Source organism: Cupressus sempervirens, chromosome 11 (genome assembly GCF_028749045.1).
Source record: "Cupressus sempervirens isolate cs-2001-9-10 chromosome 11, ASM2874904v1, whole genome shotgun sequence".
NCBI lineage: Eukaryota > Viridiplantae > Streptophyta > Pinopsida > Cupressales > Cupressaceae > Cupressus > Cupressus sempervirens.
The window spans coordinates 797646116-797670438 of NC_143128.1; the positions used below are offsets into that span (position 1 = coordinate 797646116).

Sequence of the window (24323 nt, forward strand, 5' to 3'; positions counted from 1 at the left end):
ATAGCCAAACTTCTTGCTATATAATTTGAAATCGCAGCTAGGCAGAGGCTTGCATTTTTTGTGTGTCCTTTCATTATTGGCAGTCTGCAGTAATTGATGTTCATATATGCTCCCTGGTTCGGCTAGCCTATACAGAGATTTGTAGAGATTTGTACCATTCGATTGAGTCTTTTGAAGATCATAGTTGGCAGGAAAAAGCTTGAATTCCATTTCATCGCAGCCTTTTATCAAGTCATTTCTTCATAAATTATCCATGCTATTTTCTGTTTAACAATCATTAGCTACTGTGTGTACATTCTTCTATATCATCCAGTCAGACTTTGCAAGTTAAATGCATCCAGTTCAAATTGGTGAAAGACTGATATACCAATCATGTAAAGTGTCGTAGGCTTGCAATGAACTTTGTATTATGTTGTCATGTGTTAAAATGCTTGTGTACAAAATGAGATGAATCTTGTGTATGTTGTAGACTCCCAATACATGGGCATCTAATTATATATGCCTCTAACACATCTGGGGTTGAAAGATGACTAGTACATGGATTCATAACTCTTTTCTTTCTATCATTCAGAAATCTCTTTAAAGAAAACGAAGTTGCTGATTTGAGTTCTAGTTCGGATACGGATACGAGGTTTGGGTACGTGGGTACGACAATTTTTTCCCCCTTTGTGGATTCGGGTTTGTCCATATATGTATGTATTTATGTTCAAAATTACAATAACCAAAAGAAAAGTGATACTCATAAATCCATATTGGCCAATAAAATTGTAAATAAATAATTGTATTACTAATATAGTTTCAGATTACATGCATCACAAATTGACATCAATCCGAACATGATCAACAAACATAACTATTGGCTGGGCTATACAAATCTATCAACAATAATATACTCAGATTTAAAAATAAAATAAAAAATCAATCCTTGACCTTCAAATGAATCGAAGTGGGTTGTTATTCACTACTGTCATAAACTAAGGGCATTACGTAGACCAATTTTAACTTGAATAATATTAGCAAGCTGTTGCAAAACACTATCTAAAGCTGATACAAAGAGCATACTAATGAACAAATTAGAAATACATACATAAACTGACCTATTGCCTTGGGGTACTTCCTGGGTACCCATGTTCGTTGTGTGTCCTTCTATGAAGGACCCACAGAAAACCCATGAAGTACCCCGGAAGAACGAGTACCAAAACTGTACCAGTACCAGGACCCGGGCCTAAACAGTAGTACCTGGCAACTAAGAAAACAAGTAATGTTATTGTTTACAGCTAACAAACAAAATGAAAGCTGAAAATATGCACCATGAATTATCAAGGATAGCCAAGAATGGCAGGGAATGCCAAAGATCAATGGTGTTGTCCACGTAAATTGAACAGAATGAATAACCTGCAAGAATAAAGAGATGTATCAGAACCAATATGTCTATATTACAAACAAAATTTAGAAATTTAGTCAACTCATGGTGGGGAAAGGGGTATTGTCTAGTCTATCAAGTCGAGCGGTTGGTGATCGGGCACATATTGTCCTTGAAATCCCTACCCAAGGTAGGTTTGTGGTGAATGATGATGCTATGATCACATGATCACTAGAGATCAAGATAACTCATAGTCAGATGGATAGCTTGTTAGGAGGGCTCTGCAATCTGGCCAGCTATGTGGTTGACAGCTCTAACACCAAGATGCTCAAGTGGCAGGACGAGATGTACACGTGCCTTATCCCGTGCAGGGTATTCTCAATTGAGAATGAGTGGGGATACACTAGGTGAATGGTTTAAAACTAGTTTCTCAGCTAAGGAATACAATCCTAAACTCATAGGGTTATTCCTTTCTCTTGCAAAACATTTATATCAAAATATGTAATTAAGTTTTAGTAAGTGATTTAATGGTTACAAACCAGGGACTCATTATTTGAAACCAGGTTGGTTATCTTATTAAATCAATTTGACAATTTAATACATATGTAATTATGTACGTATGTACATTAAGTAATATATATAAATATACAAACGTACGTATGTGCAATGCAAAATGTGATAAATTAATGCATGTGTACATATATGTGCATATAAGTTGTGTGTGTGTGTCTGTGTGTCCGTGTGTCTGTGTGTCTGTGTGTGTGTCTGTGTCTGTGTGTGTCTGTGTGTGTGTTTGTTTGTGTGTGTCTGTGTGTCTGTGTGTCTGTGTGTGTGTGCACTTAAGCATGTATTCAATCCTCATATACTACTTATGATTGAAACTTTCATTTGGAGAAGTAAATTACAATTTAATTAATCATGACTCCTTTAGGAGAAGGTAGCTTTCTATTGAAACGTTTAATTACATATCTGATATTTCATCACCTGATAAAAAAGAAGTCATCACTCATTAAAACCATCACGAGTAGGAATGCATTAATTCATTCATGAGATAGTCAGCACAAAGATATTATGAATTGAACTTATTTAAGAGGAAATGAGAACAAAACTGCATTTGTGGCATTTCAATTCAGGTAAAGGATTGGGATTTGCATCGAAGCTCACATGTAAGTGGAATAAGAGGTCTCCAGCTGATTTATGTATAACCGAATGTGAAATGAAATGTGATGCAAGGAAATAATTTGAAATAAAATTGAATTTGGGAAATGGTTTAGAAGTTCATTTTGCATTTATAAACATCATTATTAAAAGAGTAGTGAACGACAGTTGGGGAGTGAAATACTTTTTATTGGCCGGAAAGACTACCACATACGTGGTCTCTGCAAAGTATCTTAAACATCACCACAGCTACAAAGCGCAGGCAAGAGCAACTGTTCTTTCTTCCATAAGTTATTTTTCTGTATAACAGCATAGGACCTCTCTAGCTTTGCAATGGAATTAAAACTAACGCTTCAATGCAAATTTTAAATCAGTACAAGAATCTCAATTAGCAATTCTTTTTGAGTAGAAATAATCTACGCAACTGTATGAGTTGAACTCCAATACAGAGAAGACCCAGACCATGAGGTAGTAAGGAAAGACCAGGAGTCTGTAAATCCTATGTACATGTTAACCAATTTTTCCATTAATAAAACAGAAAATGTAGTTCCAGTGTAGAATTAAGTAGAATTAACTATATTTTATATAAAATATTAAATTATATTAAACAATGACGTACCCAAGAAACCCCCTCCCATATTTTGAAAAATGGGCATATCCATATTCGTACCCTAAGAACCCCTGTCCCTGTGCAACTTTGCACACATATTATTAATATGCATGTAGAATGCAGTGGAAGGCACAACAAGAGAGCATGCGGAAACAAAATGTTCTACTTGACCCTATACACACAACAAACCTAAATGCAAGGTACTGATCATGAACTTGCAGTTACCAAGAATAAGTTGATCTCTGATAACAATTAAAATATCAGTTTAAATTGAAATTTTGAAGGAATCAGATTTAAAACAGAAAAACTTATATACTTGGCATGATAAGCTTTTGTTGAATTCCAATTAGAACTGATAGAAAACATAGATTTTTAAAGTAAACATGATTCTAGAGAGAAGTGCAAGCTCAGAAGGAATGAAAATAACATTGTGTGCAGCCAGCCCTGTGAATTAGCTAAATGGCGGAACTATAAAATGATGTTTTCTAATAGCGATGTATAAATCTTGCTTTGACAATAGCTTAAACTGCATTATAAACCTCTGTCTAAACATAGATACTATGGAATCCAAATAATATCACTTGCTATATCTTGATGAAGCTTATATCTATCTAAAAGATAGAACATAATTACAAGTAGGGTGGTGAACTAGGACAGCACATATAATGTGACTATTTACACGAATCCTTGGCCAAGGTGTTGCATTTCCTATAAGATGTATCTGTTCATGAGACTCAGCTACCCCTCTGAGTCAGTGAGGCCATACTAGATAGTGGTTTACCTAGCATGTGGGACAAGTAGAGTAGTGTAGGGCCAAAACCCCAGAGCTCAGATGGCAATAGATCAATCGGATGTTGCACCCTCGAGTAGTACAGGGTCATTCTCCAGCTGGACAATGTGTGGTGAACCTTTTGGTTCATGGTTGGGGATAACGCACCTTGATGATGCTCCCTCTATCTAGCAAACAGTCAAATATACTTGGAAACACCTCAGCATGATTCAGATTTGCATTGGGTTTCGATCTTTACTTTTGTAGTTGTGTTGCTTACAACTATCAATAGTGATAGAATTAAAGCTTGTTTCAGTTTAAAATTTATTTGCAATACATGCCGCAATTATGAAACGATGATGATCAAAAAGTTGACCAACTCTTGCTATTACTCTCCTTTCAAAAAAAGGTTATTGCTATCTGTGTAGATTTGATTTACAAGAAGTAATCTTGAGTTTCTTTTATTGCATAGTAGATGCATGTTACAGTAAGTAGTAGGCATGGAATTATGATCTCCTGTGCAGTGTATTTAATCCAAATGATGAGCCAGAGGTATAAAAGTGTATTTAATAAAAGGATGATTAACAAAAGTCTAACACAGCTTGTAGAAAATGGTAACCAAGCAATACAATATCAGGCCCCCAAAATGCATCATTTACCATATTCATGTTAGTTTTGGGAGCCCTTCTTTTCCCACGAGGATGTGTATTTATGTTGTAGTAACTAGTGGGAATAAATATTAATACGCTGCCAGAATGACCATCAAACCATCTAGATTAATATACTAATCAACTAAAGATAATTATTCATAGATTATAATATATACATAAATAAAAGCCTCGATACCCAGTACATGATGATATGCCACTTTAGCAGTTGGATAAGAAATTATGTTTTGTCATTTATCAGTCTGTATGTGCATCTAAGATTGTGAATCCTATCCTAAGTTCATTCATCTGTAGAAAATATTTAATTCTCTGGCTCTAATAAGAAGAATTTGTATTGATCAGAATTAATTCATTGTAATAGTTTTCAAGAAGGCTAAGTGTGGTGTCCCGGTAAAGTAAGCTAAGAAATGAATAGCCAGAGTGAATAACCATCATATTACCACCAGCAATCACATCTCCAATAGTTGTGACCAAAATATGAATCTTTGAGTGTTGCACATTTCCTCTTCACTGCTACCATGTATGAAATATGATTGTGTTCATGCCCCCACCGTAAAGAATACGGAAACCAAAAAATGTATAATAGATCACCACCTTTATTCCATCGTAATTATTAAGAAAAGCAAGAAAGAATCTGATCAGTAATCTGTTCGAATGAAGTGTTAATTATCCTTGAGCGGTGATTATCATTCTTAAGTGGCAGTCCCTGAACAAGAAGCAATAATTTGTTATTAGAGATTTGGCAGACTTCCCTATTAATACCCACACAAAGGCCTAATTGCTCATGTCATTTAAGTAATGACTGACTCAAAAATAGCAGTTAAACCGATAACTATATGTTAGTTAAGGGGCAGCAGTTAATCTTGGACAGCAATCCACTTGAGGAGTCACAACCCTTAAAAAATGTGGATACAGAGTTCAAACAAAGGTTGTGACTATTCAATCCTCCCTAGAAAATATAAAGGAAAATTCTTCATTTGTGGGAGGCATCGATCGAGCACAATCTGAATCTGATTATAAAACAATGAGATACAGTAGTGTATAATATCTATGAAGTGATTGGTATGAAGCATGAAAGTATTTATTGTTTATTTATTTATCAATTGTTAAAAGTTAAAAATTTATTTATTGAATTAAATTGTCAATCCTTCAAGATATATATTAGTAATTTATCCATTTGATTTCCAACAAGCAATCACATTTGGAATCACTACAAAATGTATGATAGGGAGATGCAGCAGTATTATTCCCTCATCAAGTAAGCAAACCCTAAGATGGATGTGCCAATACCTGGAGCCGAGAGGCCAAATGACTCAGAGGCTCATTCAGTGCCCTTGGGCTTGATTGAAGATGGACTCCAGGCTTGATTTCATAATGAGGTTGGTTGTTGGCAATAACTATGGAACGGGCTCAAATGCCTTCAGGATTTTTCTATTGCATAGGGCTATCTATGATCATAATGTTTGATGTTTATTGGTTACAATCTTGTCTAAGTTTTATCCCAATTGTGTTGTTTATTTATATAATATTCCTTGTAAATAAATTACATTGTTGGAATTGCTATTTTTGGGCAAAAATCAGGTATATCCCAAAAGGGGACTTACAGATTGACATCCACAAAACACCCAGAACTGGTAACAATAATCATTCACATTTTATGTTTTACTTATCTCTGAGGCGTTTACTATGATTATGTATCACCGCTTGTTAAGAAAATCATGTGAAGAAATTAATGTGGCAGACAGGTGATCTCAGTTTTATTGTTATTTGTGTTTGAACCCAAGCTTGGGAAACAATTTGTTTAGAATTTTCATGCAATGTTTTAAAAAATCATGGAATGATGTAAACACTCACTTGACCCTGCATTACAGCACTGACAAATGCACAATCATGTCTAATATCAAATGCATAGATTGATCTTCTTTCAAAATTCAATGCAAACACTACAATTTATTATTCCTGCGAAGCTGGCATTTCTGTCCAAGTATGAGGCAAAACTTTTAACTCAATTCTCTGAATTCTCTCAACTGTATCTATCCATTAGTTTCAGTATAATCATATTCCTTCTGTCTTAAACATGGAGCATATGAAAAGAGCAGAAGAGTTCTGTGCTATTATAACTAAAAAACATTTTTGCCAGAATACTACAAATATGCAATTCAAAATTGCTACAAGTCAAAAACCTGGAAATGGCCTCTAAAAGCAAAATAACAAAATGAATTGAAGTGAATGTGTTTAAATAACCTTTTGTTATAACAATTGGGAACTGATAATGAAGAACGAATCTATAGAGAGGCTTCCAGGCGCAGGTCTCCGCTAATCATGGTATAACTATAGCACATCTGCATCAAACTCTTCTTTTAGGAGCTGCAGTTAGATCTTGTTGACACTCTAGTGAGCAGTTCTGTTTGTTACATGGCTATTGATCTCCAAAACTGTTCAATAGCCAACATGAGTATCTTTTGTAATTGCGGTCCATCTAAACCAAGCTCTGTACAGCATAAAGTATTCATTATCACAAGTGTGTAGAATCTAGAATAATACAGGTCCTGCTTTTAGTCTTCATTATTTTCATAAATGAAGGTCAGAATGAGCTCTAAAACAGAAATCTCCAGAAATATTGAAAAGGGTAGAAACTAGAAATATTTCCCAAATAGAGATATTAAAGTCCAATTACTGATGCAGAAAAACATAGACTTCCTTCCAGGTTCAAGTTTCCCAACTACTGATCAATATGATTATATATCCTTTTAAAACAGCAATGCTGATCCTGGGTGAAAGACTTTCTTCAGAATATGCTCTTGGAAGTAACTGGCACTTTGATCATCACTAACCAATATCTCATAGATGCACAGAGATGGCCCTTTGATCACTTTTATTGTCAAACAATTGCAGAGCCATTATGTATTGTTGCACATACAAAGCCAGCTATCCTGGATTCCATCGAGTACAACTTATTATACATTATTAACGCACGGATGAACTCATATGCTTTCCTTCTATGCTTTGTATCTCTGATCGTTGAGTAGACAAGAATCATGATGCAACAAATAATTTAGTAGCTCAAATGATTCAGACAATCTGCCTTCCCTAGAATGAATTTGGTTTACTATACAGTAAGAGACCTTGTCTGGACAGTGCCCATGAGCTGTCATGTCTAATAAGATTTTGTATGCTTGATGATCTTTACCATCCTTGCATACAACATATAACAAGGTATTATAAATGAACATATTTGGTAAGCATCCGTTCACTAGCATTTGACCATAGATCTCAAGTGCTTTACATACTCTGCCTGCCTTATAACACCCATGAATCAAAGCACCGTAAGTTAAAACATCCGGCGTCCAACCTTTACAGCACATATCTCTAAGAATTGTATCTGATGTTGACATCTGGCCCGACATAGAAAATGCATGGATCAATATGTTGTAAGAAATGCGATCTGGAGCACATCCTCTCTTGTACATATCAATAAGAAGCTTGCTTGCTTCTTGTAATCGCCCTCCTTTACAAAGGTTATCCAATAATACATTGTAGGTAACAACAGAAGGAAGACAACCTTTTCTCAGCATGCAATTCAACAGCTTAAAGGCCTTCCAGAACTTGCCAACCTTACAATAATAATATATTAAAGAAGTAAAAGTCCTTACATTTAGCATAAAACCTTCAACAAACATTTTACACAAAATCTGTTTCACAGTTGCCGGATGTTTTCCTTCCTTGCAAAGTGAAGAAATCATTATATTATAAGAAACAATGTCAGGACTGCAGCCTTTTGCGGGCATCTGAACAAAAAGATGAAATGCTTGCTGAAATTTTTGTGCCTTGCACAAACCATTCAGCAATGTATTGTATGTGACCACATTAGGACAAAAACCCTTGCACTCAAAATCTTGCAGGAATGCATACGCTTCATCCAATCTACTTTTCTGGCATAAACCATTCAAGAGAATATTACATGTAACAATATCAATAACACAACCCTTTACAAACAAATGTTGCAGCAACCTATATGCCTCTATTACTTGGCCTGCCTTGCAGAGACATCCTATGGTAGTAGCGTAGCTGTATACATCAGGAACAAGGCCTTTCTCATAAATAAGATCCATTAGCTGACAAGCTTTCTGAAGCTTCCCGGCACTACAAAGAGCATAAAGCATTATGTTATAAGTGATCAAATTTGCAGAATAGTTATTCTCAACCATCATATCAAGGACTGTACAGGCCTCCTCAATTTTGCCTTGCTTGCAAAGACCCTCAATTATGATATCAAATGTTTCGACATTTGGAATAGCAGCTTTGGATCTCATCTCATGCAAGAGACTGTAAGCTTCCTCCCATCGACCTTCTTTACTGAAGCCATGGACCAAAGCACTGTAAGTGTACACATTTGGAGCACAACTCTTTTGCTTCATGGAGCGAAAAAGTCTTAGCCCAATAATAGTCTTGCCTGACTCACATAAACCTAGAATCAGTGCATTGTAAGTAAATGCATTTGGAGAAAATCCCTTGCTAATTAATCTGCTCAGTAGGTAATAAGCCTCATCGAATTTTCCCTCTTTGCAAAGGCAAAGTACCAGACAGTAAATAGCTGATGTTGTGGGGAAGAGCCTTACCTCCAACATTTTTTCCAAGACATTTAGTGCAGTTTCCAGTTTCCCTGCCTGTAAATATTTCCTCAAAAGCCCCCTACAACTACTCATGGAAGGGCGAATACCTTTCTGAGTCATTTCGTCAATAAGCATCAAACCAGTGTCCAATTTCCCAAACTTGACGCATTCAATTAGAAGTAAATTATAAGTAAGAATGATTGAAGATATTCCAGAGTTATGCATATCTTTGTGTACCTCAACACGTTCATCAATCTTTGCATCACAAGCAATTGAAGATCTGCCCAAAAACAAATTCTGTTCATGAATAGTGCAAGGGAGAGATTTCAGTGGCTCTTTCCCTTCTCTTGTCCCTCCATAGGGTGTAGACACTTCAATCGGGAATTGAAAAGTTGAATCTACATTATTCGCCACAGTTTGCTCCCTTTCCATTGTATCCCCATTTTGATAACATTCTTTGATCAATGCAGATGATTTCTCATAAGATAGTTTGTCATTGCTCCATATTTCTTCTCGAGACACATTTTCGCTAACTGGGTAAGCCAAAGCAACAGCCACATTATGTACTCGTTTTAATGCACATCCTAAAACTTTCTCATTGAGAGTCACGGGACCGACAGCAAGCCTGGAGTTGATTTTGTTTCTACTCCTGTCCATAGCCTTTCTAGAAACAGCTTGAAATTTGGTTTTTACATAGCTATTCATCTTTGGTCATTTATCCTCCATCCGTATCGAATTGTTCCAATTTGCCATAGACAATACATTTTAGCTGCATGAGTACTGAACGCCATAATCCACTGGCTAAGGTAGTAGCTTCCGTAACGATGACCTGGGTCTAAGTCTAGTTGGGCATGCTTTGAGTGTTAAAAACATGTGGAACAAGGCAGCATAGCGGGGAAGTATCTCACAAATTATGATAGCTAGAACTCCCTTCAACATGGCTTCTAAAATAAGTGTAAGTTTTCGATAACTGGCATTAGCGGTGTTGATAGACTGAGGAAAGAATATTGTTCATCTGCATTTCATGACTCGATAGACTGAGTAAAAATATTGAACTTTTATTTATGACCTACCTGAGCCAATAGCGAACTCCCCTCGTTGAAAAGATAGGTGCAGGCCTCACCTTCATGCACGGAAGCCAAAATGAACAATAAAACTTTCCATCAAAATGAGCTCAGAAGCTCTGGTTTATTATGATTAAGGCGAGGCCGAAGCATGGTTTGGGTTTTTGGGGTTTAAGAGAAACAAGTATCATGTAGAGACAATATAAAAAGCATAAAAAGCACGAGTAAGGATTCAGAAATAGATATAAGAATAAAAATAAAATAAAATTGTGATGTATTAAATTAAATTAAATAAGAATAAAAATAATATAAAATTTTAATGTGTTAAATTAAATTAAATCTGCAAACTTAACATATATATTAGAATATTAATTTATAAATTATATCTTTGATAAATGTAAGTACATTTATTAATTGTAAAAAGAATTGATTTGTTTCAACGTTACATAAATATATTAAATTGTCTATATTTTAAAATAAAATTATAATATTAACTTTAGTATTTAATTAATAAATGTTTTAAATTTTATAATAAAATAATAATGTTAACTTTAATGTTCAACTAATAAGAATGTATGTGTTGTTCAAATATTATTGAATATAAAGAAATCAAGAAAGATTCTTATTAAATATCAAATAGATGTAAATAAATAGACTTCTAAAATTATCTAAAGTATTTATTATTTTATTTTTTAATAATATTCATAGATTCTAAATTATCAAAAGCATTTATAATTTTATTTTAGTGTAATATATTTCAAAGCCTAATTATTACAATAGTTAGAATCATGGTTAGTGTTAAGATTTACATTATCATTAGAATTGGGAATAGAGTTAGATTATCATTAAAGTTAGGATTAGAATTTAGGATTATGATTATAGTTAGATGTCTTGTCATAAGATATGATAACTATGTTAGGATAATGGGTTAGCATATATGGTTACTATTGTGGTGAAGGTTAGGGTTTTGGTTAGAGTTAGCGTTAAGGTTACAATTGAGAGGAGATTTAAGAGTATGGTTAGTTTTATGGTTGAAGATAGGATTAAGATGATGGTGGTGGTTGACTTCCTATCTTCCACAAACATCATTCATTAACTAGTCATTGAGTGACTTTATTTAAACAAAGTTATGGAAAAAATAGTCCAATTTGGTTCTTTATTCACCATCAATATCTCTTTAGCATACCTATTGCACCCTAAGGTGCAATTGCTAGTATATGTAATTATAAAATTATAATAAAAATCATGTTCCTCCTCATTCGGCTAGTACTACATTTGTTCCCTAAGGGTAGTTTATATGTTCTTTAATGAATAGTTGTTAACTTGATGGCTTTGCCATATGAACTCTTGTAGAGTGATTATTGTACCCTCTGACCCTTTTTTGTGAATATGTAACTTTAATATTTTTAATAGAAAATGGGCTATTCATCAAAAAAATTCTAGCAATCACCTTAGCATGAAGAAGTTCAAACAAATCTATCTCTTGACTAATGTTATATGAAGGAGAAGAGGGTATAGACAAAGAATGAGATTTAGAACTTTGTTGCACATAACTTAACTATGATCAACAATGATGTTGACTTCTTGTGGCTTACAAGAATGCTCATGCCCCCATTGTCTAAGGGAACTTTATTTCCTTATTTTTATATAAAACATCCATTCTTAGTGAATCCATACTTTGCTAATAAATGATAACCAAGACTATAACAAGAATCCATATCGGAAGGAGATATTGGATCTTCCTTAGTCACTATGTTACCACAAGTAAGTTTGACGAATCTATGAATCGAAGTAGTGATAAAGTTATTAAAAAGAGGAGTTGTTTTAGGTTTCATTAATGAAATATAAGAAACTCTATACTGCACAACAAAAGTTGGTCTAAAATCTAAGGATCCCCAATCATCTATTGAAAGAGAACTATAGGAAGGAAGATCATCATTAGACTCTTGATATTGTTTTTCCCCAAATATTCAGACAATTATTTGGTTTATCATCTCCATGAAGAGTATACATTATATTATTGGAGACAAAATTGACTTTTTGATGAAGAGTGGAGGTATAGCATGCATACTATATAACCGAGGTCTACCCAAAAGAAGGTTGTAATTAAGAGGTCCATTGATGCAAGGGCATCTGAGGGTCAAGGTTGTTGACTCAAATGGGGGTTTTGGTCAAAATTTACTTCTAGGGATCATAACTTTTGACTCGGATGTGGGTTTTGGCTGAAATTTTATAGGCAATTACGTGAGGAGTTATTTGGATTGTTGATTGAGCTCAACTCGATAGGTGGCTATTTCAACATTTTTTCGAGAGCCTAAAATATCATCTTGACCTCTGAAATTGGCTTTTCGTATTTTTTCCATTTTTTTAGAAAGTTTTTTTTGTAATAAATTCAAAATCATTTTTTTTTATTTCGTCAATTAGTGGCAATTTAGCTTGCCTTAGTTGGGGGCTTTTCTTGGGAAAAAATAGGATTCGTAGGATGGGTTTTAAAAATTACCAAAAATGGAAAAATTTGTTTTCCTAAAAAAATGCCAAATATGGTAATTTTTGAAATTGTAATAAGTAGGTGTTTTATTTCATGGATAGGCAGAGTAGAGTTGTAAGAGTTTAATGAAAGGTTATGGCATTCTAAAACTTTTGTGTTGTGATTTTCTGAATTATTCTTTGTAAGACTTGAGGGTTACATCATCCATGCATAACATGAATGGGAGTATTCAAAATAATAGGACCTACTTTAATAGGTTAAGTGATGATGCCTAAATTTTTTTTAGAAACATTATCAAATCTCCGTATAGGCACATTGGTAGGTTGATATTCAAAAGATCAACTTTAGTCGCTTTAAGCATGCCCATACTACAAATGCTAAGCTTAGACCCATCATCAAGTAAGGTTCTATGATGAGATTGCCATTGGTAAGGACAACTACCATAAGAGCATCATGGTGATCTTGAATCTCTTTAGGAAGAAAATCATCACGAGTAAACACAATTTGAGGTGGGACTAGGGTAGCATTCATGCATTGAAAAAATGCATCGATACTATCTTGATTAGGAGGTGTAGTTGTAAGAGTGGTTAAAGATCTTTGAAAGGCTTCATGATATGTAGGATATGTTTGAAGAAGATCTCAAAGAGAAATATTGGTGGGAGTATTACATAATTGTGCTACCAAATCATATTCTATTCTAAGATTTTGAGAAAGACAAGGTGGAGGAGGAAGAACGAGTTGAGAAGGTGAGAGAGAAGTAGTAGGTTGAGGATTATTCCTTGTATGATAGGTGTGAGACACCACATGATAATCCAAAGAATTGTTATGTTCCCTTTTGAGAGTTATGGAAGGACAACCCTTAAGGGTGATGAGAGGCTTATTTTTATGAAGGGTAACCTTTGAGAGTGAGAATAGTATTGTTAACTATTGAAGGCTGACCGTAAATATTAACAATATTAACTTGATTAAGATCTTGATTTTTCAAAGCTTCATCACCAGAAGGGAGAGAACTAAGGTGATTGATATTATCCTCTTTTTCTAAGGAATCCTTATAATAGGGATTATAGACTTCCATTAATGCTTCATCTTTACTAGGAGCATAAATTGAGTGAAAAATTATATTGATAAAAAAAATTACAATGTCCTCCTATTGCTTTAAAATATACCTAAGAGGAGGGTATATTTTAGGAGAAGGAGAAACATCAAGATTGTCATATTGAAAAGAAAAGGTACTATTATGTTATATTTTTTACGAGGAAGAGAATAGTCAACATTGTCATCTAGAGGTTCATCCCAAATAGTGATATTATCGATGGAAGGAATGTCTCTATCAAGAAAGTGCACTATAGGAGAAGAGTGGTTGTGATTTATAAAAGGAGAAGAATTAGAAAGAGAAGTGCATATAGACTAGATCCAAATAATAATCTAGTGATTGAAATGTATGCAAGCTTCAATGAACAATTTTGTAATGCCCCTCCAATTCTAACATGTCCTTGATATATGTGTTGGAAGTAAGAGAATGTTATAGGGACTTATATTCTTGTTTTGATAAGACTATGATCCTTCTTGAGTTGTTCACATAACCCATTCAATTTCAACTATAATAAATTCACATTCTAGTTTGGAAATGATAAATATTTTTAAGTATATTCCTTCATGAGCACTATATGTCCATGAAATTTTATGAACCAGATGTTAGGGAAACCTGATAGATGTATATATTACTATTTATCAATGATTATGATTACCATGGATATAAAGGGTTAGTCATGATACTCATCCTAATGATACTACTTCTTATACTTGAGATTGAATATGATTATGATATTTTATCATTTATGGACTATTGTTCCTCCTTATTAGATTTAGATGATAAGACATTATTAGAATATTCCTTTCCTCTAAATAGTATATTTATCATTATCTTTTATGTCTTCTTATACATGATCTTAGTTGTCTATTTTATTGATTATGACATTTTTCTTCTTGAGTAATGATTCAAAATTATTGTTTATATCTTTGATTATGCTCACATGTCAATTTTGCATTATCATTGATGATGATTTACCTTATTTTATTGTATTTACATTGGTATGATTATCTATGTGCTAATAATACTAATGAGCCATGTTTTAGTATGAATCCTATTTGATGTGCCTATAGACTGAGGGGAGGTGGTCATAGTCAATTCTAAAATAGATCTATGTGATATCATAGTCTCCCTCTTTTTCTACTATTGTTTTCCTACATGTGTGTGTGTGTGTGTGTGTGTGTGTGTGTGTGTGTGTGTGTGTGTGTGTGTGTGTGTGTGTGCGCGCATGCATGCATGCATGCATGTATGTATGTTGTTTTCTCATCTTGGTGATGTAGAGTTGCAGATATCGGGTATCGACTCTACTAGCTATATAGGTTTGAGCGTGCCTTTAAAAATTCTCAAAAGTTATTGTGCAAATAAGGCCAAGGTCCCCACAAGTAACTCCTTTTTGGTAAAGGCTTTCTGTATATGTGGACGAGTTCAATTTATTTGACGTTCTTGGACATTTTGATCTTAGACATTTATTATTTTGGTTGTATGATTTGTTTAATCCTTTCATGATCTTCACTATGTTATGTTTTAAGGTTTCATGCTTTGTCAAGAGTTTGGATTGATTCTCCTTGTTGACTATGGTTGACCTTGTTTGATTTGTAGTTTTCTCTATGTGTTTTATACTTAAGTGTTATGGATTCTATAGATTATTATGTTTACTTCAAGACATGTAATTCTATTCTATCTAAGTGTTATATATTATAGTAAGTATAAATACATATTAATATTAGTGTTGTGATCTATTACTTCATAATCATATAAAGCAAAATGTTTAGCATTCAACATATATACATGTGTGTGTGGGTGGGGGGGGGGGGGGAGGGTGCACACATATATGTATATGTATATGTATATGTGTAAGTTATATGTGAGAATATTTACATGATTATGGATATTTTTTATAATCTATATTTTAGGACTAAGGTAAAGCATAGTATTGATAATAAGTAACTATTACTTAATGTGAGGTATGATATTCTTAATTACTAATTATTAATAATATGAATATGTTACATATTTTTTGTATCTTTTTTACTGCATATTATAAATATGTGTACTAATTGTTATAAAAGTATTTATTGTAGTTATATTTATGTACTTTATTGTTGTGAGATTACAATCATATTGAGTTACTTAATTGTGCCCTTTAGTTAAGAGTTAGTTGGAGGTTGCTTACCTTTGGGAAATGTATTTATATGGAATTATCCTTTTTCTTTTGTGAGGAGAAGGGGCAAAAAGCTTGAGGAGAGCTTAGTTTTACTTTTCATGGAATTTTTTGGAGAAAAACTTATGAATTGTGAGGGAGGAGTTTTTAGCATAATTCTTTAAGGATTCATAAGTTTCTTTGTTTTGGGTGAGAGAGTCATGTACGAGAGTTTCAAGGGTTGAGAGAGAGATTTTTTGGGTGTAATTGGTTCTTCTTCTTCCATGGAGATTTCTAAAAGTGATGAGGGTTTTAATGACTCATCTCAAGTTGGGTTTGTTTTCCTCACCTTGTACCCTTCCTCCTTCTTTGATTGAATTTTCATAGGACTTAAGGTATGGATTGAATTTATTGATTACATTATTTATTTGATAAAATATGCATCTAGTTATATTTTTCTATGATGTATGATATATGCAATTTTCATTCTTATAGTTATTTAAAAGTTTTAAGTTATGTTTTGTAAAAATTACCATGTATTTTCCTAGGATTTTTAACAACCCAATTTTGGAATATGTTATATGAAAATCTAAATTAACTCCAGGGTTCTTCCTATGTCCCCTTTCGACCCATTCCATGAGAACATATGTCCCTAGGAGTCCTAGGACCCTTAGGGACATATTACATTTGTTCTAATGGGTTGAAAGGGGTCATAGGGTATCCTCTGACCCATTTAAACCTATTCCATGACAACATATGTCCCTAAGGGTCCTAGGATCCCTAAGAACATATTACATTTGTTTTAAAGGGTTGAAAGGGGTCATAGGGTATCTATCATATAACCCATTCCATGAGAACATACATCCCTAGGACCCCTAGGAACATATTAGATTTTTTCGAATGGATTGAAAGGGGTTATAGGGTATAATATTACCTCTTTTGACCTTTTATATGACAACATGGATCAATAAAACCCTTAGGGACATATTTCATTTGTTCTAAAGGGTTGAAAGGGATCATAGGGTATCCTATGACCCCTTTCAACCCATTCCATGAGAATATACATCCCTAGGTGTACGAGGACCTCTAGAGACATATTACATTTGTTGTAATGGGTTAAAAGGGGTCATAGAATATCTTGTGATCTCGTGCGACCCATTCCATGACAACAAACATTCCAAGTGGTCCTAGGACCCTTGGGGACATATTACATTTGTTCAAAGGGTTCAAAATTCAACCTAATCTATGAGAACATCAATAATTTTGAATATTTACATATTTAATTATTATAATATATATTAAATTATTAGTATATAGGGTATCTTATGACCCCTTTCGACCCATTCCATTAGAACATACATCCCTAAGAGTATTACATTTGTTGTAATTGGTTGAAATGGGGCATAGGGTATCTTATGACCCCTTTCGACCCATTCCATGGGAACATACCTCCCTAGGAGTCGTAGGACCCCTAGGGACATAGTGCAATTTCTCTAATGGGTCAAAAGGGGTCATAGAATGTCTTATGACCCCTTTCAACCTATTCCATGACAACATAGGTCCTTAGGGGTCTTAAAAGACATATTACAAATGTTTGTAAAGGGTCAAAAAGGGTCATTGGATATCCTATGACCCCTTCCAACCCATTCCATGACAACATACACCCTTAGGGGCCTACGACCCCTAGGAACATATCACATTTGTTTTAATGGGTCACAAGGGGTCATAAGGTATCCTATGACCCCTTTCGACCCATTCCATGACAACATAGGTCCCTAGGAGTCCTAGGAGCCCTAGGGAGATATTAAATATATACTTTTATTTAATATACACTATATTAATATATTGTATATTAAATTTATGCAATATAGTTACTATATATTATAATATATATATTGTATCTAATAATATATGCTATATACTTTATATTATATGACATAATACTATTTATATAATATAATATACCTTATAAACTATATATTAAATAATTTATTATTAAAAAGATAATTAAAAGACTATATACTATAGTTGATTTATTTTATTCTATAACAATCCTAAAAGGTACATAATTGACCAAGGAAATTGTAATCACACATATCAAGGAGGGGAGAATATCCACCTATCATTTCATTTTATTGAATTCAAACCCTCTAAGGTATTTCTCTCGTACTTTGGCACCAAGGGATCGGGTATCTGATATTTTACTAGTGAACTTTTAGACAAATTGACTGTGGGTCCCCAAACCAGAGAGTTACAATTTTCATAAGAAATTTTCACGTGTTTTAAGGTTTTTGTAGGCAAAAGACAAAATTTGGGGCCCATACTTTCATAAAGTGGTAAAGTCGGTAGATCATGAGTCCTGGAATTGCTAATAGTATGATGAAAAGTAGGTGACAAAAGTCTAAATGAAAGAGAAAGGTGAAAAATGAAGAAATTGAAGTATATAGAGAAAGAGACAAGGAAAATCACCTTTAAAAGAGATAAGTTATGTTTAATATGAATGAAGTTGAGCCCATAAGAGTAGTTTCCAGTGAAGAGGCTTTTGAATTTAAAAAATGTGGATAAAGTTAATGTTGTGAATGACAATGTATTCATCGAAGAGCAAAATGTAGAGCTCGAAAATAAAAATTTAGCAATTGAGAATGGCAGTTATAATGTTTCAATTAAAATGATAGTGATAATGTTGCAATTGGAAATGGCAATAATACTATTGCAATTGAGAACAATAATAATAATGTTGCAATTGAACCTTACACACCTCCTCATTATAATTGAAATGAGATCCCTTGCAATGAAGATGGAAAAATGTCTAATTTCGTACCTTACATAACACCCAAATGGTTAATTGAAATTGATGAAACTATTTTGAGCACACTAGAAGGGAAGAGATCACATAGAAAGATTCAATTATGGATTTCAAAGCTATACAAGTCTAGTTTTTTGGTGTGAGACCTCACCCCAATCCATCATATCACATCTGATACATTTTATTTTGACATATTATGACTCAATATGTTTGAGACATTATTTGATGGACTGAACATTATCTATATTATTTATGTCATGTGATGCTTTACCTTATAAATGCTTAATTGTGTTATTTAATGTTTAATGTGTAGGCATGCATTATGATGGTGTATTTCAGTAAATGATTGAGAATTATGAATATGGTAATACTATAATTATGCAATTAGTGATGGATAAATATGTGTGCAGATGTGAGAAAGGGTCATTTAAATGAAAGTTTTAATATTTTCATCAATGTGATTATGCAAATTTGGTTTAACTATATGAATGTGATGTTATCAAACTACTAATTTTTGAATTGAGTGTGCAAGATAATTAACCATGGAATTAATTAGAGAATCGGTAATTGACCCTATGTGCAAATTGCAAGACTAAGGTTGAATCCAATGAAGTGATTCAAACCTCATTGTCTAGTGTTTAATTTGTATTGTAATCTAAATGTATGTGTATCATTCTATATTGTGTGATGCGTCAAATGTTATGTAAAAGTAAATCTTATTGTGTCATGAAACTTAGTTATGCATATGTGTGTCGATATGTCAATTTAGGTTTAGTAGAGTAACCCGCTAATCTAAGACTAATTAGTTAGTAACCTAAATTAGTTGCCATTAATTAAGGTTTAGTGGAAAGGTTATATCCTTAGGGTTTTTTAAGATTAAATATTTCAAGCCACTTGTATAGGTCATAAATTGATCTTAGAAGCCAAAATTATTAAAATTCAAGTGCCTAAGTGGTATGTGTATGGGTTGGGAACCTTTTCCACCCTTCTAGAACTTCCTAGCAACATTTATGAACCCTAAAATATCTCAATTTCCCTTTGTTGCGAAAATGGATCATCTCCATGAGGTCACCCGAGTTTTCACTCTTTCTAAGAGGTTTTCTTTATGATAGGGGCAAGTGGGAAGACCATGGGGGACTTAAAGTCAAGTTTAGAGTTATTGCTATTTTAGGTAGATAAGTTTAGAGGCTATTTAGAGTCCCTTTGAAGAGTTGAGGGTTGTTCACCCATTCTCTACATTTAGAGAAGTCAAGTTTGGAATTGCAAGGAAGGATAAGATTTAGCTCATCTCAAAATTCATTCTTGCCATAACCTTTGTGAAGGAAGGTTCTCCATTGCCATGGTTATGTTCATTTGTTCTTTGCTTGTATGAGTATATTTCTTGCATATTGCAACATGTTTGTGTCTTATATCATGTGAGGGATGGGTATTGTGGGTTTTTTTCTTGCTTTCTTTTCATCTTCCTTTCCTTGTTTTGTTGGGGAAACTGTGAAGGGAGTGTTGGCATTACTCACCCTCAGATAGGGAAGAAGTGCCCATGTACGGGAGAAGGGCTTTAGTTGGACTCTAGGTCAGTGCAGAGTCTCTTCTCATGTTGAGAAGAGGGAGAAAGCAAGGTGTTATGGACCCTTGCTTTTGCTTGTCAATACAAAATTTAGTTTTTTTTGGGAAAATGAGGAGAGAAAGAAATGAAAGTTTATGCGATTTGGTAGCCTTGGAAGAGGCATATGATTTTTGTTCTTCATTGACATCTCCTACCAGGAAAAATCCACCTTCTCCCTAGTAATAGGTTCATTATGAAACCTGTTGTGCACACCCTAGATGGGAATTATATGTTGAGTTGTGTCATTGTGTTTGGATTCTAAATGTCACCCAGTCAATTATTGGTTCTCCTAGCTCGATGGGTACCCTTTTGGGGCCTAGAATGAGAGGTGAGCTCTCCATGGTTGTTCTTTGTGTTTTGCAAATTGTCTGGATAGTTTCTCATGATAGAGCAATCCTTGTTTCTCTTGGGACACTAATGGTGTTCTTGATGTCATGTTATTGGAGGTTTCTCCATTGTAGTACCACACATTGAATTGTATGTTCATGTTGAGAATGATTGTGAAAGAAATGGATTAAATGTTGTAACTTCAATATTGATAAATAGAAATTCAGTTATTGTATGCAATAAGCAAGTTATGTGATCAAGTGTTATTAGATTGTAATTCATATCTTACTTTTAAGTTTATTGCTTTGCAAAAAGTTCAAATCGAATACTCTCTATTCCTCCATGAAAACTTGGATGTAAATAGTAAAGTAGCAAAAGTTAGTTCAATTCATAACTCACATCCTTGCAACCCTAAATTTCAATTATAAAAGAATTAGATTTAATGATGGTAGGATTGTCACATTTTAATTAGTTATCAAATCCAAAATGGATAAGTTTACCCTAGTTCATAACTTAAATCCAAAAGATTAAATTGGTGTATTTCTCTATAGTTACCTCTTAACATAATCTAATGGATTTAAAAATTGTTAGACATTATATTAAAACTCAAATTCAAAACCTTGGTATACTACCTATTAATTCACCCCTAAAAACATTTGACATTCTCCTAGTAATATCACTATAAAGAAAAAAATAAATCCCCATAACCCATTGACCATTTATAGATTTTCTCAACAAAAATAAAAGTTTTCCACAACTGCCCTATAGGACTTTGGAAAATGTATGGGAGATGATTAAATTAATCCCATACAAAATTCCAACTTTTCATAGACAATTTAATATTTTAAAAAAAGGTGACTTGGCTTATACCCCCTTAAAGTCAAACTTTCAATTCATGCCTTTTATGGAAACTTGGGGGAAAATACACTAAACTAAAATTTGAAGAATTATGGGGTCCCACACCATCCCCATCCTCAACACTTCCTCATTTCTGCAAGGTGCCTGAGGTATGGAAAAAGTGCCTAAGTCTAAATAAAATCCAACTTATAAACTATCTTAACTACCCAACCCCCCTAAGTCTCCACCTACCCCTTCCCACTTGGCTCCCAATCTCCAACACAATCTCCCTTATTCATATGTTGGAAGTTGTACACTACTCCCCATGTAAGTTTATTTTTTTTGGCACATTGACCTAGGGGTTTGGGGTGTAAGGGTGTGTTTGAAAATAAGTTTTTGAACTTACCTTTTACGCTTCCTCTTTACATGTGTACCCTACATGGAAGAGACAAAATCTAAACCTTGGGAAGTGCATACCAGTCAATGTTAGCATTGTTGCACCTTGGAAAAATAATATAGGGTCTTGGGAAAGGCTAGGGTAGGTGTGTGAAGCCACTTGGCTAGTTAGCAATGTTTAGAGGATAGTTAGTTAGAAAGTTAAGTTAGATGTAGTTAGTGTTATTTTTGTAGTAATTGTTTTATGAATTTAGTAATAAAGTGTGTTTAGTGATAGTAAATAGATTTTCACGAAAATGATTGTTTTCCTATTTAAATATTAAATTGTATTAAAATGAAAGTGATAGGATATAAAGTAAGTCTAGGTTAGTTAGTTAGTTAGTTAGTAGATTTATTTGTTAGTTTTATTTATTTATTTATTTTTAATATTTATTTTTATGGGACATTTAAAAATTGAAAGTCATAATTAGAATATAATGACTTTTAAATAAGTTGTAAAATGACAATAGGGCTTTAGTCTTTAGATGTAATATTAGGGTTAAATCGAGATAGTGTTTTAAGTATGAAGTTATGCTAGTTGACCAAGGTTAAGGGTTGGTTTAATTTTAAATGTTGAAATAACATGTGGAACTATATTATTTTATTAGTAATTATTTAAATAATGTGTTATAATGTCTTTATATATTTACTTAAGGGTTCATTTAATTCAAATTGCTAAGGTTATAAGATGGAAGGATTATTGAAAGGGTCTTAGACAAAAAACTTGATAGTGATTAGGATTATGGTTTAAGAATGAAATGAATGTTGAAAGTAATTAAAAGATGAATAATAATGAGTTAATTAATTAAATTAAAGTATGATTTTAAATGAAATGAAGTATTAAGGTATTAGATAAACTATTGAAGATGCAAAACTTATTCACCTAGAAGATTGAACCAACACACTAAATGAATAACATATGACATAATAACCAATGTAACTTATGATATGAATCTAACCTTACTCAACTAAACATGTTCAATTCAACTTTAAATCGAGAACTGAGGGAACCTAATGTTTCCTCAAATATGATGTCATATCTTAACTATAGTTTAGTCAAACTAAATTGTATACCCCAAAGTAAGTATTTGTGTAGCACTAAAACCTAAGGTTTTGTCATGGTGCAATATGGTTGAGATGTCAGTTCTACATCTATATTAATGCAACCAAAAACTAATTGCACCTTGTTATCACTCTTCTACATTATAATCAATAATGGTCTACATGTTTATATGTTAACTTAGTTGAATTACCTCTTTTTTAAAAAATTGTTCATGTGTTTTTGCCTCGATTTTGGGCATAAAATTTTGGTATTAGAGAACAGTTTGAACACTAGGAACCTAAACCCATTATGTTTGAACTTATTCAAATTTTAACTTTTGTGAAGGATGTCTCCCATCACACAAAATGCACAATGAGGTAGAGGTCATAGAGCTGCAGGTGTTGGGCAAAATAGGGGGATGGACCACCACCACCACCACCACAAAACCCTAACTAGGATATTATGGATGCCCTCTAGAACTTGATTCGGGTAGTCTAGTAGAGGTTGCCACCCATAATACAACCCGGGCAGTAGATTCCTAAAGGAGAAGCACATGTACCATTAGAAGGTGGGGCATATGTGAGAAAGAGGAGTAGGAGTCCCCCACCAAGGAAAGTTGAGGTATGGGGAAATAATGAGGATGCGCCAGTGCATCAGTTGGAGCCACCACCCAATAAACCTCCTAGATATATAAGATATAAGATCAAGAAGTTGATACGACTCCAACCACCATTTTTTTGGGTTCCACAGATAGGGCAGAAGCATAGGCTTGGTTATAGAGTCTACAACGGTTCTTTAGATTATGCCCTTATGGGAGTAATCTAAAGGCATGACTTATAGTCCATCTACTATGGGAGAATTCCTCCAATTGGTGGTAATAGGAAGAGTCCATAGGAGGAGTGAGGATTGACACCCTCACATGGGATACATTTTTTGGCAAATTTTGTGAGAGGTATCTTTCTAAGCACTTTAAACATAAGCATATATAGGAGTTCCATTCTCTACAATAGAGGGGCCTTACATTAGCCTAATATGAGGGCTAGTTTCTCAAGATCCCTCCTTATGTTAAATACATGAGGGATGAGAAACCACAAATCCACCGTTTCATTATGGGCCTTAATTTCTCACTTTAGAGTGCAATTTTCTTAGTATTTCCCACTACTTTCAGACAGGTAGTTGAGATAGCACCAGTTGCTGAGGATACTTGTGGTAGATAGGAGTCTTAGGACCGGTCTCAGAATGAAAACCCTACCCAACAATTAGGACAATAGAGACCCCCTTGGAAAGGGAATCATAACCACTCGGTAGGG

General features: G+C 33.8%; 1 protein-coding gene across 1 annotated transcript; it reads right to left on the reverse strand.

Moving 5' to 3' along the window:
* Positions 1 to 937: 937 nt before the first annotated feature.
* Positions 938 to 10438, reverse strand: LOC149531990 (uncharacterized). The gene is made up of 2 exons (XM_089810742.1): positions 6813 to 10438; positions 938 to 1395 (listed from the first exon to the last, which is right to left on the reverse strand). The coding sequence occupies exon 1, from the start codon at positions 9884 to 9886 to the stop codon at positions 7568 to 7570; it is 2319 nt and encodes a 772-aa protein (XP_089666868.1). The 5' UTR covers positions 9887 to 10438; the 3' UTR covers positions 938 to 1395; positions 6813 to 7567.
* Between the last annotated feature and the right edge of the window lie 13885 nt (positions 10439 to 24323).